Source organism: Centropristis striata, chromosome 8, assembly GCF_030273125.1.
Source record: "Centropristis striata isolate RG_2023a ecotype Rhode Island chromosome 8, C.striata_1.0, whole genome shotgun sequence".
NCBI lineage: Eukaryota > Metazoa > Chordata > Actinopteri > Perciformes > Serranidae > Centropristis > Centropristis striata.
In genome coordinates this window covers 11,008,651-11,028,425 of record NC_081524.1, presented here as the reverse complement: position 1 = coordinate 11,028,425, position 19,775 = coordinate 11,008,651, and the positions used below count along the sequence as shown (strand labels likewise).

General features: G+C 40.3%; 1 protein-coding gene across 1 annotated transcript; it reads left to right on the top strand.

Moving 5' to 3' along the window:
* The first annotated feature begins 1,944 nt into the window (after nt 1-1,944).
* cacng7b (calcium channel, voltage-dependent, gamma subunit 7b) lies at nt 1,945-16,676 on the top strand. The gene is made up of 6 exons (XM_059339431.1): nt 1,945-2,143; nt 8,406-8,601; nt 9,001-9,087; nt 10,487-10,627; nt 14,157-14,302; nt 15,496-16,676. Exons 2-6 carry the CDS (start codon nt 8,406-8,408, stop codon nt 15,940-15,942), a joined length of 1,017 nt encoding a protein of 338 aa, XP_059195414.1. The 5' UTR covers nt 1,945-2,143; the 3' UTR covers nt 15,943-16,676.
* Nucleotides 16,677-19,775: the final 3,099 nt, after the last annotated feature.

Here is a 19,775-nt window from a genome sequence, read left to right as displayed (position 1 = left end):
TAAATCTTCTTCAGTTTGTTTGATGTTCACCTGCTGTCGACTGCCCGATTTTAAACTCCTCACCACAACCTTTACTCCAACCTTGACAGAATCTGCCTTCATGTAACTGAACCTCCAGCGCTCTCCGGTCGGAGTCGTGCGTGCAGTCCATCATTCACTGTCACTTTGACATGATATCATCCCTCTTCTTCACCACTGCCTCCTCTTCCTCTATCTCTATCTCTCTCGCTGTTCTCTTTCTATCTCGCCTCAATCGCTCATTCCCACCCTCCTCCTCCTCCTCCTCCTCTCTCTCTCTCCCTCCCTCTGACTCTCTCGCTCTCTCTCTCATGCCCTGAGGTCAGAGTGTGCTGTAGACTATTGATATCGTTACTAAAAATATAGGATTCCTCCACCAGCCGGCTAAAAATAGACCAAGGGACATGGACCACAGGAGACAAAAGGAGGAGGGGGGCAAGAGGAAGAGGAAGAGGAGGAGAGATAGAAAGATATCTAACTGGTATGCATCCGCACTCATAATGTGAGGTTAAGTGAAAGTGTCTGACTTTATGAGCTTTATCTACTAGAGGAGAGCTGATCTACTGTGCTTTCTACTTAGATTTGATGCTTAATGCTGTGATTTGGATTTAAGTTTGCATTAGTGCTACACTATATGCCCAAAAAATCCTATTGGGATTATTTTTGATTACTTGCTACATGGTTAATGATTTGTGGGAATGATATTTTTTCCATTACAATTTTAATTTGCACTTTAAAAAAGCTATTATAATCATAGTGATGTGAAAGTTGTTGGGGTCTATCTGAACTTTCTGACATCCGGAGAAGATTTGAAGGCCAGGGCATCACTGCAGTCCTTCTTCATGTTTCTTCACACATTTTACCTTTATCAAACATAAATATTGCAGCTTCTGCGATATGGATATTGGAGTCAACTGTATTGCAATTTAGTTTAGATTGAACTTGAAATTGAATTTTGCTATACTGGCATGATCATAATTAACTGCAGCGTCGCTAAAGCACGATGTAGGATGATGTAATCAAATGTTATTTGTATAGCACCTTTCCTACAGGATAGTGTTAGAAAGACGACTCGCATGCAGATAATAGGAGACAGTTTGCAAGTGTAAGTAGACACACAGAGAAATAAATTATTTAAAATGTAATAATGAAACAAATAAAATCTATTGGAAAAAATTAATGGACACAAGAAATAAAAGAGGTACAGGTAAAACTGGTAATAATAACACCAATAAATATTGTTTTTAAATGGACACGAAAATAATTGGATTAAAATAAATAAAACATTAAAATAGATTTTTTAAAAGTAGATTGACACGACAAAAATATATATTTTAAATTAATTGCATTTTAAATTAGATTTTTTTAAAAGACAAGAAAACAAGAAAAAAGTAATAATATAACCCAAAAAATAGATTTTTTTCAAATAAATAGACACAAGAAAAAAATGACACATTTATTAATAAACTCAATACAAAAGATTGAAAAAGGAATAAATGGACACAAGAGAAAATGCTTAAATGCACAAATCAAACCAATAAAATCAATTTGCACATAACTATCACTGTGTGAACTAGAGAACACTACTTTACATCATACACCACATTATGCAACATTATACAGCGACATAACTCTACAGTATATTATAATGGAGAGAATAAAAAGGAAACAAATCATTTAAAACATGATATAAAATGAGAAATGGTAGTTTAACATGACCCCCCTTCCCTAACCCCCCCTCTCGCTCCCTCTCCCTCCCTCTCTCTCTCTCTCTCTCTCTCTCTGTCTCTCTCTGTCTCTCTCTCTCTCTCTCTCTCTCTCTCTCTCTCTCTCTCGCTCTCGCTCTCTCTCTCTCTCCAGCACTTCTCTCCCTCCTGCTCCCGCTATGTCTCTCTTGTAGCCAAAGTAGCTTGCTGAACCAATCCACCGCAGTGCCTGGGACAGATTGAGTGAAAGAGAGAGTGAGGGATTTAGAGGATGGGTAAGGGGGCTTAAGGGAAAACACACAGAAGAGAGAGAGAGAGAGAAGGAGAGAGGAGGAGAGAGAGAGAAACCAAAACCCACCAAGCCTCCCTGGTGTGAGGTTTCTTGGCTACTGACGTGTGCGCACGACTCTCCTGGCAGGGTGAGTATTTTCCCTCTTTTTAAATAACTACAGTTGTGTGTTCTTGGCAGTAATTGAAGCGATGACGCCTTTGAGCCCTGACTCAGTCATTTAAAAATGTATGTGTGTGTGTTGTGTGTGTGGAAAAAGCGCCGCATTCATAACGTGTTCTCATGTCGTGTGAGCGTAAAAGACAGCCGCTCATCTCTCGTTTGAGATATCACAGTTAAATGTCACCTGGAAGTCGTTCAGCAGCTCTTCATTTTTCATCCCAATTGTGTGTGCGTGTGTGTGAGTCGCTCACATGTTCCCTGCTCTGTGTTTATCATCTCCCAAACTCCGCGTGTGAGTGTGTGTGACAGCAGAGGGGGGGTTTCTAAACAATCCAATGCGCACATCAGTGCCTCAGTCAGCCCTGTACCAGGATCCCGCTCCACATACATGCAGTTTACACAAGATGTGGTGTTGAACTCTCCGCGGAGTGGCTGCGCAGCTGAAATGCTCTGAGAAATGATGAGCAAACCCACCCATTGAGTCACGATATCTACGTTTAGTCGTTATGAAGTCATTTATTTCCCTCTGAGTGCCTTCATCCTCCTCTCGGGGTGATTTTTTTTGAGACGCTGCACAGTCAAGGTTGGTTAGTTTAGCACAGGTGTAGGCGCATCCCCGTCGTGCGCGTCCACGTTGGGTACTCCTTCCATTTTTTGGGCCAAGGTCTTTCCCTGTGTTAACCTATATATCTGCTCCATGTACTCACTGTTCCTGCCTTAAAGACTCTCCACAAACATAGTTTCATCCTCCTCCTCTCTGCTGCTTTCTCTCCTTTCTCTCTCAGCCATCACTCCCTCTTTCTCTTCTTCCCTGTGAGGCTTCGAGGTGATGTCAGTCTGTAGATTGTGACAGATTAGAGAGAATTAAACCTTTTGTCCCCCTTGTGGCTCCTATCTAACCAATTCAATTGGCTCATTACTTTCTGGGTGAGGGAGCTGAGGGGCCTGTCTCACAGCGCTAAAATGGGATTGTTATCACAAATCTAACAGCGATTTTTTTTCTCTCGCTCAATCTCAATCCCAAGTCTACAATGGCTGTTGCTCCGAAAACTGCAACAGCTCTTCAGAGGATTTTTTGGGCATTATGTGGGCACAATACATGGGCAGCTGAGAGGTGAATTTGTTCCCTTCGTTTGTGTCCAAATCTATGAGACCAGCAGGATGTGTTTCTTGTGTTTTCTGTTTGATGGTGCAGCAGAGAGATGAGGGTGCTGTCCGTGGTGCTGAACAAGTCTGGAAGAGCCACTCAGGCACATCCATTCATTTCTGCTGGGTTGCAACTCCAATTGATTCTCACTCATTCCTGACCACTCTGGCACATCCTCCAACTGCTGGCAGGTGTGATTGTTCATTCCCACTCCTCTCTGCTCGTCTTTATACCGGCCCCTCTTCTGTGCCTTTAGTTATTTCATTTCAGAGAGTTGTTTTTGGTTTTTACGGAGCTCAAACTCTCTCAATCACACCAGCTCAAACTCTTGTCCACTACTCAAGTGTCAGCAGCAGCAGTGGACACTTCTGGGCCGGCCGCATGATTCACAACCTCTGATTAAAGGTATAATATGCAGCTTTTCAGCATTGAAATATCTAAAAACAACTATGTTCGATATGTTACTTGTGTACTCCCATGTTTCCAATCAAACAGAGAAATCTGTTTCATTTAGTTACCTGTCAATGACTTCATATTCACTTTGCACATGTGTCAGCATCGCAAAGACTAGTCTGCAGAGCTCATGTTTTATTTGCTCTGGTGGATAAGTCTAAGTCACTCTCCCATTCAGACTGATTTCCAGCTGGCCAATCACAAGTGTTTATCTCATATAAGGAGGGTTTGATACGATCCAGTGCAACTCATGAAACTAGGCAGTACTGACCAAATATGAATCAAGATTCTGTTACTACATTGCCTATTTCTTGACTCATTTTTTTTCAGAAATGCATTTTAGTTTGTCTGTAATTTGAGAAAGTTTAAGACCTGGCCACCATGTTTGTCCTCCTTGAAAACAGACCGGAGACCGCCCCAACTAGAACGTGTCACTCAGTGCCACGTGATGCTTTATTGCTCTGATTGGTTGTAGGTCTATTCAGAGGCATTTCAGTCTGAACCCATTGATAACGCCCCTTGGATATAAAAAATGAAGGGAGAGGTTCCAGACTGATTTTCCGATAAGCATTTTTTGATCAAAGATCACATTGGACATCTGGATCTTCTTCAACTTATCAGGAAACAAGCTGAGCAAACATTCACAGAACAGCATTTGAGATACACTGATTTTTCACATGAAACTACTTTATTCAAATGTTTTACCGGTTTTAACCACTGGGTTCGTTTGTGTTGGAGAGGAGGAGGCCTCTTTAACTTAGCTCTTGGTAAAAACCTCTGAAGGAATCCTAACCAGGAGAAGATGATTGCAATGACATCAGAGAGCATGTTACTGCATGACGTCACCAAACTCCATCTTTTGTTATTGTTTTGTTTGAAAGACCCCTCGCTGCAGAAAATTACACATTGTGCCTTTAATGAAAGAATGAAAATTGAGTGAAAATTATAGAAAGCTTGGTGTAAAACTGAGGAAGTCTTACATATATTCGGATAGATGCATCCTTCAATGTGTAAATATTGTACCTTTGTCCTTTGATTGCCTCAATTTTCCATCTTTCATCTTATTTGTGGGTCTGGATTGTTAGTGGTTGTTCCTCCCTCACATCTGTCTGCAGTATTAGTAACTCAAGCTGTGCCTCACGTGCTTATTTCAACCTCAACATGCCCAAACTTGTCATTTTTCAGAGGATTTCTCAGATGCGTACCCTTTACCACCAGCCTGCTCTGTTCTTACACACACTGTACGCCTCGCTCACAAAAGAAGCTCTATTCATCCCGACTGCTGCACAGAAACTGAAGTAACTTCTATAGTGGTCACGTCCTGCACAATGGCTGTCCAGATAAGATGAGGCCCAGCTTAATCTTTAAGACTTTATTCCCCCAGCAGAATGACTGTGTCTATTATAACTCTGCTCTTCAAAGACTTAAAGGTTTGTCACACTGTTCAAAGAAAGGCCAGAAGAAGAACAAAGCGGTTCTCATGTTCAAGTCATTAATTTGGTGTTCAGTTTCTGTCATCAAAGCCCTGTTCAGTGCCTGATAAATGGTCAATGTTGAATTAATCAGTCAGCCTAAAACCTAATGATGTATTTTACCATACATTTGTCAAATGGTTCGCTACATGACAATGACAAGGTACACAAGTTCAGTGTCTGTTAGACTGAATGTTATGTATTTAATATGAATAATTGTGGCTTTTTGTCCAGTTATGATTGATGCAGGAAGCTAGAAAAAGGAATCTGGTCAGCTACAGCATCGTGAACATTTTTCATCAAAGGCTACTTTTTCTTTAAACACAAACTTGTCCCGTCGTCCCTGGCTCAAGGAAAGTGAAAGCAAATCTAAGATTCACTCTCAGTTTGGAATGTCCTTTTTGTCTTTGCTGTATTTGTCTTTTTTTCTGTTTGTTTTTTTGCACTGAGTCCTCTATTCTTGTAGCTTCTTGAAGCAGAAGGCAGGGTCTCTGCAGATACAGACACCGCCACATACTTCTAGTGGGCCATAAATAATGATTGAGAGTGATTTTTTCATGTACGTGTCTTTAGGAAAATGTGACATGTGACATGTGGCTTACATGGTTTAGTGGTTAGCCACTTATCGGAAGGTCGTTGGTTCAATCCCTGTTCTAGATGTCGAAGTATCTTTGGGCAAGAAACCCCAAATTGCTCCCGAAGGCTGTCCCATGGGTGTGTGAGTGTGTTGAACTAACTGAAGGATGTATGAAAGTGTGTGTGAATGTGTGACTGCTGACCTGTAGTGCAAAAGTGCTTTAAATGGTCATTATGATAAGAAAGGTGCTATACAAATGCAGTTACCATTATACCTTTAATGACAATTTAACTTTCCTGCCTCAAGTATGCAAATAACAGCTCAGCACACTCGTGATATGCAGAGAAGAAGCTCAAACACACATCTTTTGAAACCTTGGAGCAGCAGCTGTGTTACATCAGCAGAGGAACACGCCTGATTTCACTCCTGTCAGCTACTGTAAGAACAAGAGGCTGAAGCTTGAGTTGTTACTTACTGGAAAACATTTCCTGTTACAACTAATATCAATTATTTTGTGACAGTAAGGGTCAGATGTTTGGTGTTAAAGCTCCATTCTGCCTCTTGTCCATAGTTCAGCACAGAGTGTGTGTGTGTGTGTGTGTGTGTGTGTGTGTGTGTGTGTGTGTGTGTGTGTAATGATGCCGGGAAAGTTTTCTTGCTACACATTGGGTCAGTGTTGCAGTTTTGAATGGCGGAGGATTGAGTGTCAGTGTGTGTTTACACCTTGTTGCAGAGCAGGTGCATCGCTTCACTGCCATAATTGGTCTCTTCCAGCCAGTTATTACAATGTCACATCTCATTTAAAGTGACTTAAGTGTATTTTAATGGCCCACTCAGTCGGTGAGATACAATGTGGAGCTCACAGCACACATGCACTGACACAAAACTGATTGATGCTGGCATCTGGGGCCAAGCTCCTGCTGATAGAAATGAAGATAGTCTTATAGTTTTTACTAAAAATATCTGATTAAATGACCAGCAGGCAGGTGTATAAACCTGGATAAGTTCATTGATTAAAACACATTGTCAGTGCAGGTAGCAAAAGTGGAAAAAAAAAAACCTAATTTAGAACAAAAAAGAAATGCAAAACAAACGGTTTGAGCTAGATATGACGTCAGCTGCATTATAGTAATGAACCTCACTGTGAAACACATTATGTGCTGAATAACTCGGCACAATGAGGGTGATTACAGTAAACACCAGCCCCGCTCTGTGTTTTAAACATGCAGTTGTTGTTCATTACTTGTCAAGCCGGTGATACAGCCGCCCAAATTAAAGGGAGGCACTGCAGGTTGATAGGGTAAAAATCTAACTAGATATCATCATGAAACCTCCCTGAAAATGTTCTGTTTAAATATGCAAATGAGCCATTATCTTATTAAATATTTACTGATCTGAATTCACTTCCAGTAGAGAAATCTGAACATTGAAAAGAGAAAGGTTCAAAATTCTACTTTCATGTTGTTTACATATAAGAGTCAAATGTTTTTAAAGAGGGAATTTTGGACATCTCTTTTTGTCACTCCATACACCAGAAAATACTGTCAACAGCCATTTTAAAAAATCTAGTTTCCGCATGATTTTATGAATAAAATGTTTTATAAATCAGGCTATTAATGATATATGAGTAAGCCCCTCTGTAAAAATGAAAAATGAAACTGGAAAGTTAGTCATATGTAAGTGCTACTAAAGTGGAAATCTCTGTCAAAGAATATGACAAAAATATGTAAAATTCCATGCATTTTGCAAGGAACAACAGGTGAATAGGGTAAACATTTGAACTAATAGATATCAACATGAAACATCCTGGGTTTGTTGCTCACATTAAAGCAATTATTTTTCGTATTACAAGTTTTCCGAAATATTATGTTCAAATATCTAATGCAAACTTTTGGTCAGTTTATAAGGAATCCACAGACAAAAATTACCTAAATACCTAAATATGTAGTTTGGATGTTTTCTTTACACTAGACTGAAATAAGACTTGTTATAGAAGCAGAATAGTCCAACATCTCAAAATTGACCAATCTATGAAGAAACAATGTTTTTTTTTAAATCCCTGCAGTATATCCTTGAGTTGCGACTAGCGGCTGAACAATCACACACACATGCACGGAAACTCACAAATGCATAGAGACAGCATGCTCAAAAGATTTGCAGCGAAGTCTTTCCCAGTCAAGCTGAACTAAGTCACAGAAAGACCACATGTGAGTCACGAAGGACCTCTCCTGATCTCTGTGTTTGTTTCTACTATCTATCTCTCTCTCTTTTTTTTAATCCTTGTTTAAGTTCAGCGGTTCACCGTGAAGTTATCATCTGTTGCTTGGGCTCCTCTCCGACCTTTACCAGGATTGGTTGCCACTGGATGTGTCACTAACTCATCTTTAGCGTTAACAAGGCGAGACAGGAGGAAAGCCGGTAGCGTTTTTTCATGTGTGCACGTCACTCTGTGTTCCCCCCTGTTCCTAATGACCTATCTCCACGACCCCGTCCAAATTTACCTACATTTGTGTCCCTGCAGTTCGGACATGTAATTCTTCCTCTCTTCTAACACCCTTCCCTCCCTCGTTCTGCCCTCCAGATGAGTTCGTGCAGCAGCCGTGCGTTGACCATCCTGTCCACAGTGTTCGGAGCCTGCGGGCTGCTGCTGGTGGGGGTGGCCGTGTCCACGGACTACTGGCTGATCATGGTGGAGGGCATCATCCTGCAGACCAACCAGAGCATGGAGGTGAAGATGGCGCTGCATTCAGGCCTCTGGAGAGTTTGCTTTGTGGCTGGTAAGAAGATACAAAGTATGACTGTTGAAGAGACGCACACCATCCAAACAATGCTGCTGCGTGTGTGTGTGTGTGTGTGTGTGTGTGTGCGTGTGTGTGTGTGTGTGTGTGTGTGTGTGCGCTTATGTCCACATCATCACGGTGACAAACATAGAAACAGAGAGAATAAACCAGCAGAGTGAGAGAGGAGTGAGGGGACAAAAGAGAGAAAGCGAGCTTCTGGCCTCCATAGCTGTCACAAAACATGATCGTTACCTGTGAGCAGGACTGCAGAGACGTACATGCTTTTTTGGGGTTTTTGTTTTGTTTCCTCATGCATCACTGACTATGATCCTAACAGCCAACCCCAACATCGCCCTTTGTGTGTGTGTGTGTGTGTGTGTGTGTGTGTCCTCTCAGGAGCAGAAAACGGGAGATGTGTTGCGTCGGAGTACTTCACTGAACCCGATATAGAGATCACCACTGAAAACACTGCAAATATCCTCAGTGAGTAAAACATACAACAGCCCAGTGACAGCACACATTATCTGCTGTGAGAGGAGCTGCAGAGTCCCCCTGCTGAGGGATTCTGGGTACTGAAATTTGAACAGAATATTAGAGCTGCAACTGATAGTTTATTAACATAAAATTGATCTGAAACAGTTTTGATTAAAGAAAAACAGCCAGAATGCATTTGTTACAGGTTCTCAGCTGTGATGAGTTGCTGCTTTTTACTGCTGTTTATAACAGTAAAAAGACTGTCTTTAAAAATAAGATATTTGAAGAAGCCATCTTGGACTTTGGGACACTATGAGGGACATTTGGACACAGATTTATGATTTAATAACAAAAAAACAAAGAAAAAACAACTTAATCATTGAAAGTAATCGTTAGCTGCAGCCCTTCATAATATCACTTGTTCAGCAGTATTAAGATGAACTACATTAAATTGATTTTAAAAAGCCAGATGATCCTCATGAACAAAGACGTCAATAACTGGTTTAAAACAAAAACTTTTTTGGGTATTTTAAGAAAGTATATGACGTAATAATACAGTAATACAAAGTATATGAAATGAAATTCAATAAATGATCATTATCAAAGAAACAAAGCAGAAAAAAGAGAGGAAAAAATAAATTAAATTAAAAGAAAGATTAATTACATAAATATCAATATACTTGTTATAGTCAGTGTGGTTGTGTTAAAGTACATTTAAATTAAAATGTCAAATTCATTGCTATGGGCTTGCAATAGAATAAAGTTTCATTAGATAAAATGAAATAAAAAGCTGAAATTCAATGAAGTTTCTGCGTAATGTTACAGAATCTTACAGACATGCTTACAACCATGCTGCTGTGTTTTCTTGTAACTAAATACAGTAAATTTTATTAGTCATATGTCCATATAGGGCTGTCATAATAACATAAGATTTTCACTACACAATTATCGCGGCCAAAATAATTGTCAAAATAATGATCTAATAAAAAAATTTTTTTCAAAAGTAATGCTATCAGTTTGACTTTGTTATAATAATATAATATAATAAAGAGAAAGAGAAAAAGCAGAAATTATTTAAGAGGCGTTGGACTAATTACACAATATTATAATGTGTGTATTATTAAGATGGTATCAATTACTATTGTAAATATCACAGTTATCATCAAAAAAAGTCATCCCTTATAAAAAACAAATATATACATATATATATCCGACCATTGTAAGAAGGACATACTGTTGTGTCTTTATTTCAGTGATGAAAGTCACAGCATCTGCACTTAACTGACTTTATATCATTCTATTAACTGATACTTTTAAAGCTCCAGAGACATTATGATTCACCTCTCCCTGCAGTTTAAGGACACATTACATCAGCTTAGTTTAACACCCTGACCTCTCCTCCCTACAGAGATGGTGCGGACAGCCACGCCCTTCCCGATGGTGTCGCTGCTCTTCGTCTTCACCGCCTTCGTCATCAGCAACATCGGACACATCCGGCCTCAGCGCACCATCCTGGCCTTTGTGTCCGGCATCTTCTTCATCCTCTCAGGTGGGAGCCATTACTCATGTCCCACTGTCATCACCGCTTCGCTCTGTGATTGATTACAGCAGCCTGGTGTGTCCCGTGTCACACTTAGACACACTCCATCACGGCTCTATTTTTAGTGTATGATGCAGATGTGTAGGCTGTCATGAGAAAAGATGACTGCATTGGTTTTCAGCCCTGCAGGATGAGAGTTTCCCGCTCTTCTGACTCTGCGTTACTTTGGATTTAAATAGATTTTATGTAACAAATTTAGGAACTTTGATTGTGAAAATGCTAAAAAAAAATAAAAACATGCATTATCCCCACAGCATCACGAGCAGGTCTTTGAGCCTGATTTCTGCATCAGTGTAGTTAACCTCCTTGAACAGCAGGTGGCTGTAATGCTCCCACTTCTCGTCCTCTGTGTGTAAAGACTGTCAGGAGCCAAAATTGGAGCTCAAGTTCTCTGAAGGCTGTTTTTCACTTGAAATGTTTGAGAGGGAAGCAGCACTGCAGAGCTCAGAGGAGCATCAAACGGGGGCTGCCGCCGCCAATCCTGACTTTGCCGTGGCAGGGACTTGCTGATAAAGGGTGTAGCAGAATAATAGGTGTTATATAACGGGGGGTTATGTAATGTTTATAGCCTGTGCTGGAAGTGTCGCAGTGTTTTTCTTTATGAGGTATTTTGATAATAGGGTGATAATAAGGGGCAAGTGTATCAAATTGCTTTTCAGCGGTTAGATATTCTGCTGCACTAAGCCTCTCTCCTCCCTTCCCTACTCACCCCTCCTCCCTCTGCCTCCCCCAGTCTCTTGTTCACCCAGCCTCTCAGTTTTCTTTGCTTTTCCGCCCCCCCTCTTCTCTCTCAGTTGCTCTCCTTCCTCTCATTTCCTACTTCATTCACAGTGTATTCTTACAGTACTCACTGTGGTTGTGGTGGGGTTTGTGGACCACTGAGTGATATGAGCCTGCCCTGCTGGCCTCACTGACACGGTGGGCTGGTAAATATTGTAGCTTGGGTCCGTTGCATTCTGGTTTATATTACAGAAAAAAATGCTACATGGAGCCCCAGCTGTTCATGCATGGAGAGGACCTCACGGACATTTTGCATATGCATGTGTACTCCTAGACACACGATTTACTTCTATTTCTTCTTCCTTTTGTCTCACACACATTTCCGTCCTTTCCTTCCTCTGCGTGCACGTGCATATGCGTGTTCACCTCGATTTTCTGCTGTTACTTATTTAAATAAAGATGTACTTCCACTGCAGGATTGACAGCAGCATGCTTTGTGCATTTCCCCTACTCTTCAATTTTGAATCATCAACACAACCTCTTAAACTAGTCGTTTACTGCGAAGGACATAACTGCCTGACAGCCTAGTTGTACATTTGAATTTTGCAGCGAAGGCTAAAAATACTCATATTTGCTGCTTACAGCAAGCAGCTTTCTTTGAATATTGATTCTTCGATGTTGGCCATATGTTGTATCTCATGCATTTAACATTTCTGAGGCAGAGCGGAGAGCCTGTGAGTGTTTTCAGAGGGAATGTTTTAATGTTGTATGTGTTGCTTCTGGGTGAAAAGGGTCATTGAAAGCCCATTCTGGTTTTCTATAAAATGAGTCCAGTAAGTTTACAGTGCATGCCGCATGTATCTTCTTATTAAATATTGTTAAAAACAGAGTCAAGCCGCTTTCCCTTTCACTTTTCATCTCTCTTTCTTGGAAACATATCTGTCATTAATCAGAATATGCCACTACAATATGACAATTCAATTAAAAATACTTTGCTCTTGGGATAAGTAAAGGAAGAACATTTCTAGTTTAGTTAAGATGGATATCTGCAGGCCATCATGTCTCCTAGAAATTACCTTTATATGCTACTGTACTAATTTGAAAAGAGCGAAAAGTATGCCATGTAAATGATGTTTTGAATCACGATAATGTGACCCGTCTAGAAACTGACTGGGGTCTTGTCTGTTTTAAATAATTAGATTATTAGTTTGAAGACGGTGTGTGGGAGAAACTGTGTGAAGTTACGAAATGTTCATTCAGAACGTTTCTGCAAAACGCTCACAACATTTCCAAACTTTGTCGGGGTTTTGTTCAGGCGCTCAAAGCAGGCAATTAAATCTGCAGCACAGAGCTTTATTCTTCCCCGTCTGACAGTGAGAGTAATTACACAAACACTGTCAAAGTGTGCTTCTTACATATGCCTGATTATACACGGTCGCCCATGAAGTTGGAATAATTGTTTTCAGACACAGTCCTCTGTTAATTGTGGTTTCATTTTTATTCTGATATGTATGGAAGAGATTGATTAATAAAGTTTTGAGAAGATATACACTTTATCTGTCAAGAATAAATCACATTGTGACAATCATCTCAAGAAGAAGGGTAAAAAAAAATATATTTTATTACAACTTTAAGAGCGACTGTATAAGGGTTAGGGCTAGTGACCACAGTCTCTCCCTAACCTCAATCTTTGTATAAAATAAGTTTGTAGGGAAAAAAAACAGAATCCACGCCCTACACTCTAACAGTCCATTTGAATATTATCTAGGCAGAAATCATGTCTACCTCAAAACAAACTTTGGCAAAACAAATTAGAAATCAAGTTTATATGAGACAAAAGTTCTGCATGGGAGGAGGGCCAAGACTCTTATAGTCCTTTCCAGTACACCAGAGGTGGAATGTAACTAAGTAAATTTACTCAAGTCATTTTGAGGTACTTGTACTTTACTTCAGTATTTAAATTTCATGAAGTTTCATACTTTTTACTCCGCTACATTTAGCCGACAGCTTTAGTTACTTTTCAGGTGGAGATTTAACATAGAAAACAAGATCAATTTAAAGTGATTAGACTTTATTAATATAAATTAAACCTCACGAAAGGATATTAAGCAGTTAAAAATTAGTCTTATCTTTTCAAAATTAAAACACTGCTTACATTAATACCTAAATAATAATAATCCAATAATATATAGAGAATATATAAAACAATCAGAGTGGGTCTATTCTGCATAAGGAGTACTTTCACTTTCACTTTCACTAAGTATATTTTGATGCTGATTCAGGACTTTTACTTGTAGTAGAGTAATTTCACAGTGTGGTATCAGTACACACACACACACACACACACACACACACACACACACACAGAGGAACATTGGATACAACTAAAGGAGGAAAACACTGTGGACAATGAAAAGATCAAACTTACTATCTTTGTTTTTTGTGTTAAAACGCTTTTTTACATTAATAAGCTTTACCTACACTTTTTTTCAACTCTGCAGATCATTAATCTTTATCTCTTTATCTCATTATGACACATACACTCTCTACTCTCTCTCATCTCTTTATTAATGTTAGCATTTTGGAGGCTAATTGCTCGCCGTGGTCACTCCACATCCCATCGCCCTCCCTGTCTTTTAAACTCTCGCCACACTGCTGCAGCTGTCTGGATTGCCATTTAATGACCTCCTCTCTCTCTGTTGCCTCTGACTTTCCTTCTCTCTCTGACTCACTGTCATTGTTAATGTGCTGTGTGCAGGCCTCAGTCTGGTGGTGGGCCTGGTGCTCTACATCTCCAGTATTAATGATGAGGTGATGAACCGGCCCAGGGAGCCTGAGCAGTTCTTCAACTACCATTACGGCTGGTCCTTCGCTTTCGCTGCCTCTTCCTTCTTACTCAAAGAGGTCGGTTTGGGCTCTGTGTGGGTGTGATAAAAATATGGAAAAGAGAGAGCGAGTATGTGCTTGTTTGCATACATATGTTGCACACAGATAGTAATTTCCATTTTTATGGTATGAGTGTTTTTTTTTTTCCCTTGGAGTTTTGTATGCTGAGTGTGCAAGAAGGGAAGATTGTTGGTGTTCTGTAGATAATGTGAGGTTTCAGTGGTGTGTGTGTGTGTGTGTGTGCATCCATGCGTGGTGAGACTCCATGTGAATCTTCTGCTCATCTTCCCACCTCCCCTCCCCCTCTGCTCCTCCTGCCTCTTTCTCCTCATCAGCACCACTGCTCTTAATGTGCTGCAGTGGACACTAACCTCCTCCCCTCCTCTCTCCTCTCCCCTCACCACATCTGTTCTCCACTCTCTTGTCCATGGATGGTTTACTAAACGGGCCTACAGGGGCCCTCTTGCCTTCACCTGCAAAATGTCACTGAAATAGACACGTACTGACCAGGAAGAGACTCAAAATGACCACAAAGTAACATAAACAGACTACAAAGAGACCGAAACAAGGACAAAGAGAAATAAAGAGGACACAAGATACAACTATAAAAAGGATTACAACATCCACAGGGACACAAAGCAGCTAAAGAGACATAGAGCTACTACAGAGAGACACAGAATGACCACAAAGAGACACTAAATCACAACGAGATGCATAACGACTACAAAGAGACCAAAACAGCTGCAACACAGCTGCAAAGAGGCTCCGAACGACTATGAAAAGGGGTAGAACAACAGAGACACAAAATTACTACAAGTAAATACAAAACAACAAAAAAAAGGCTCAACAATTATAAAGTCTGTGTTTGTTGTAGGAGAGGTGGTGGCTTTTGCATGTCTGTGCCCAGGGGCCCATTGTTTCATAATCCGCCCGTGATCTTGTCTCTTTCTTTTGCCTTTCAATCTGTTTCATAAGAGCTTAAAAGAACTAAAAGCGCACCTTCATCTTTCGAGGCTTAAATCAAAAGCACACACTCACACCTCTCTGCTTTGTACAATCCTTTTAGTCTAATTTCCCCAGCCATCACTTGTTACCGCTTCTTTGAAAAAGTGTTTGTCTCTGAACTCAATTTATTTTCGCAGCTAACTCCCTCTCTCCCTGTCGCATCTTATCACCCCCTCATCTCTTCCTCTTCTCGCTCGCTGTCCCAGGGGGCCGGGGTGATGTCAGTCTATCTGTTCATGAAGCGCTACGCCGAGGAGGAGATGTACCGCCCCCACCCCGCACTCTACCGCCCCCGCCTGTCCGAGAGCAGCGACTACAGCGGCCAGTTCCTCCACCCAGAGTCCTCCTGGCCTCCACCCAAGCGAGGACGCAGCACCTCCGAAGCCTCCAGTGACATCTCCATCCAGCTCAACCAGGCACCCCCAGCACCTCCCAAAAGCAGCCTCGGTGGCCAGGGCAGCCCGCCCTCTGGCTCTTCTTCTGCAGGGAGCTACCAGATGCCCCCGCAGTCCGCCGGCTACCCCACACACACTCTCACCAGGTCGCACGCCTCACATCCCCAAGGCCAAGCTCTTCCCATGGCCATGCCTCCATCGCCTGTACCTCCCCCTCACTACCACACACACATGCACATGAGCGCCTCCCCCTGTTAGAAAGAGGGAGCACTGGGGAGGGAAGGAGAGACACTGACTCCTCATAATCGCGTACATTTAGATGTGGAAGAGGGTAATCTTGTGTGGATCTTGGAGCACAGATCATGTGAGATGAATTCGAGGGAGAGGTGATGAATAAAATGTAGCTCTGGAACAATAAGAACCAAGGACAAAGGAGGTGTTGGGGATTAAAAAGGAAAGATTTAACAGCATTGTGGAGATTTGACAGAAACTGTGATGGACAGAGAAAATGAAAAACAGGAGATGAGTGGAAAAGAAAAAGGGGAATTCAGTTTGTCATGGTGGAAAAAAGACAAAAAGGGTGTTTCCTAGAAAGACTTTAGAGGTTAGGTTGAGTGACAGAGGAGGTATAGGGGAGGGAGAGTGAGGCAGGGAGAGCGAGGGGCTGCGGTATTATACGAATATACTGCAGTGCTGCAGGAAATTTGTATGCACTTGGAAATGTACAATGCAAAACACTGATCACAAAGACTGAGGATGCACATAGTTTTATACATACATAATTCATAAAAAATACATGGACGACGTACGTTTTTACCAAAAGGTAAATGTGGTAAAATATATTCTTGTCTTCTCTGAATTTCTTACATCATCAATCCAGTTTCATAACTCACAATGTCAAAAGTAGTATTATTAATATTATTAATTAAAATTTATTAGTTTAACAATAGAGTAATTCTGAAATGAGAACACTGTATGTGAATGTTGTTAATCTTTGAGGGGAAAAAAATACAGACAGAAGCGGATGATGTTCTGAAATATCATAAGGAGAAATTATGTTTTACATATTTGTTTAAGATACAAATTTCTAAACTTCTTGTACATAAAATTGCACATGGGGACTTCTAATATAGCTGTTGTAAATTATGAATGAAGCTTTGGCACAAGTCACATCAAGAAAATGTCTGACTCATTCTGCTTTGGATAAAGACTCTGCAACAGGCACACTACAACCAACAACACACCATCTGGATGCAGCGCACGCCGCTCGGAGGAGGAACCACCCGACGCTGATACGGCGGTCTGATGCCCTCTACTGGCCGCTGCTCTGCACTGACCCTGGATCAGCTCTGGGGCCCAGGTCACTACTTACTCATGCACTCTTCCTTCCTCACAGACCTGCACTGTGTGTCAGTGGATGGTGCAGCACAGAGGAGATGTGGTGAATTGTCAGGAGACGTTTTCAAACTGCACATGGATCAAGATTTATGCTTTAAAGGGGTATTTTTTAAAAGCTTCAATGCTGTTTATATATCTGGAAAACTCACATGATGGAAGTATTGAAAGTATACTTACATTTGCACTTACAGCTCAAAGGATAAAACCACTGTTTGTGACATGCAGGTCCTCAATACATCTGTCACTACACTCATTTTCACAGTGGTGCACTTATCAGAAATGACAGTTGCCACATGTGACCACGTCTTCTTCTTTGTAATGGTAGCATTACCGCCAACATTTGACCACGATAATTGCCCGCCAAAACATCTGCCGGCTTGTTTGCTTGTTTTTTCACACTTACCGATTCTATTAAAACAGAATAAAAATTAAGCTAATTTTAAATGTACATGCTTGTGCAGTGTTCACCGGAGGAACCACAACTGTTGCAGCTTCTTCGGCCGCCATTTACACAAGTTTGGTGATTCCTCCTCTTTCAATATGTAGCCATGAAGTGGTTGGTGCTCCACACTCAACTTTTTGACCGTTAAGTGCACAGTGCACTACATTTTGCCATTAATGCAAAAATACAGAAGCTAATGAACTGAGACTCACAATCTGTTTTTGACATTACTGTTACAAAGTACCGAAGGCTGCTTTATTCTAATACAGTCATGGAAAAAAAAAATATTAGACCATTGTTTTCTTTAATTTCTTTTTCATTTTAATGCCTGGTACAACTAAAGGTACATGTTTGGACAAATATGATGATAACAACAAAAATAGCTCATAAGAGTTTAATTTAAGAGCTGATATCTAGACATTTTCCATAGTTTTCTTGATAATAACCAAAATCATTATCAAGAAAACCATGGAAAATGAAAAGGATATCAGCTCTTAAATTAAACTCTTATGAGCTATTTTTGTTCTTATCATTATATTTGTCCAAACAAGTGTACCTTTAGTTGTACCAGGCATTAAAATGGATAAGAAATTAAAGAAAACAAGGCTGGTCTAATAATTTTTTCCATGACTGTATGTCCTGTGGCCATTTGTGACAGTGCAGCGTGCTAAAGGGTCTAGAGTATCTGAAAAATTATGTTTTAATGAAACATCTAATAATTATTTATTTATACGTTATTGCTTAATCTGCTGATTATTTTCTCTATTAATCATATATGAAATGTCAGGAAAAAACAGTCCAAAACTAGTTTTCCTGCATATATGACAAATAAATATTCCAGTAAGTGTTTGGTATTTTTGCTTTGAAAATGCCTGGGATGATTGATTTATTATCAAAATAGTGCTGGTTATTTTTTGTTGTTGGACTAATTAATTAATTAGTTATTTTTGGGACGATCCTACGTGGGTTAGAGTAGCACTTCTTTCAACATCACAATGTAGCAAGCTGCTTTGTAGGATGTTTTAGCCTACTTTGCCGCAAACTAAATAGGGTTAAGTAATATATTTTCAGATGCTCTAGAAACTCAGTGCTCAGATCACGTTGCTCTTAAATACTACACAATCTCAAATTGATTATTATCCACTACAAACAGGACCTGTGTATCAAAAACAGTCGTATTTTAATTTAGGATAGTTTCTTATGTTTGTTTGTTTTTAAGGCACATCATGCATAGGGATACGTGGAGAATTAAACCACCGTGTCCTTGTGTAATGGCTGGTTTTCATTATCACTGTGACGCTGGAGAGAGGGAAACACATGGATGTGCGACAGAAGAGGATGAAAATCGTACAGACTTAGGGGGGAGAATATAAAGTGAGATAAAGATATCATCATATTTCGCCTTCATGCAGGGTTTTGTTGAGCAAGCACGTGGTTCTTCAACGCCACCCTGCTTTTTGTTTATGCAGTCACACAAATTCATATTGAGGTGAAGCCCAGTGTAACTGCAGCCTTCTGCTGTTGCAGTTCGGGGGTTAAGTGCCTTGTTAAAGGGCACTTCGGCAGTAGCTGTTAAAAAAGATCATCTTTCTAAACCCTCTGGTTAAAATCCATCTCCCTTTACACTACTGCTGACCCCGTTATGACCTTCGTAACTGTGGACGGCTGTTCTGTTTCTCCCTTTACGTCACTAATTTCCGTTTTGATTTGTAGAAACATTCAATAATCATTCAGTGCCTCTTAAACTGCGGCAGTTTTTTCCCTTTTCATCTCTGTACCTCTTTGTTTTTCCCTCTCTACGACCCCCAGCTTCTTTCTTTGCCTCTACATGATTACATAAAAGGGTGTAGCTTTGCTTGCTTCTGCATAAAGCCTGGACTTTATTGCACATGACCATCTTTGTAAAGAAAAAAAAATAATAGGGTAAAACAAATACTTTTCAAATGCTTCAATGGAACTGATGCTGTATAATCTTGAGTTACATAATTCAATAGCAGTTGTGATTAAGATCACTGTTCTTGAAAGTGTTGACATCTGTCAATCACTTTCCTCTTAACATCAATAAAACTTTCAACATGGGTTTATTTCACCCTGTTCACCCTCTCTGGTTATCTGTTCAATTCACATCTATTTTTTGTCTTTTTTTTATTTATTTTCTCAGTTTTGCTACAAAATGTGTCAGATAAAATTGGAAAAAAATCCCTTATTCTGACATGAGTTGCAGTGATACGAGCCCAGCATGCACTTATAA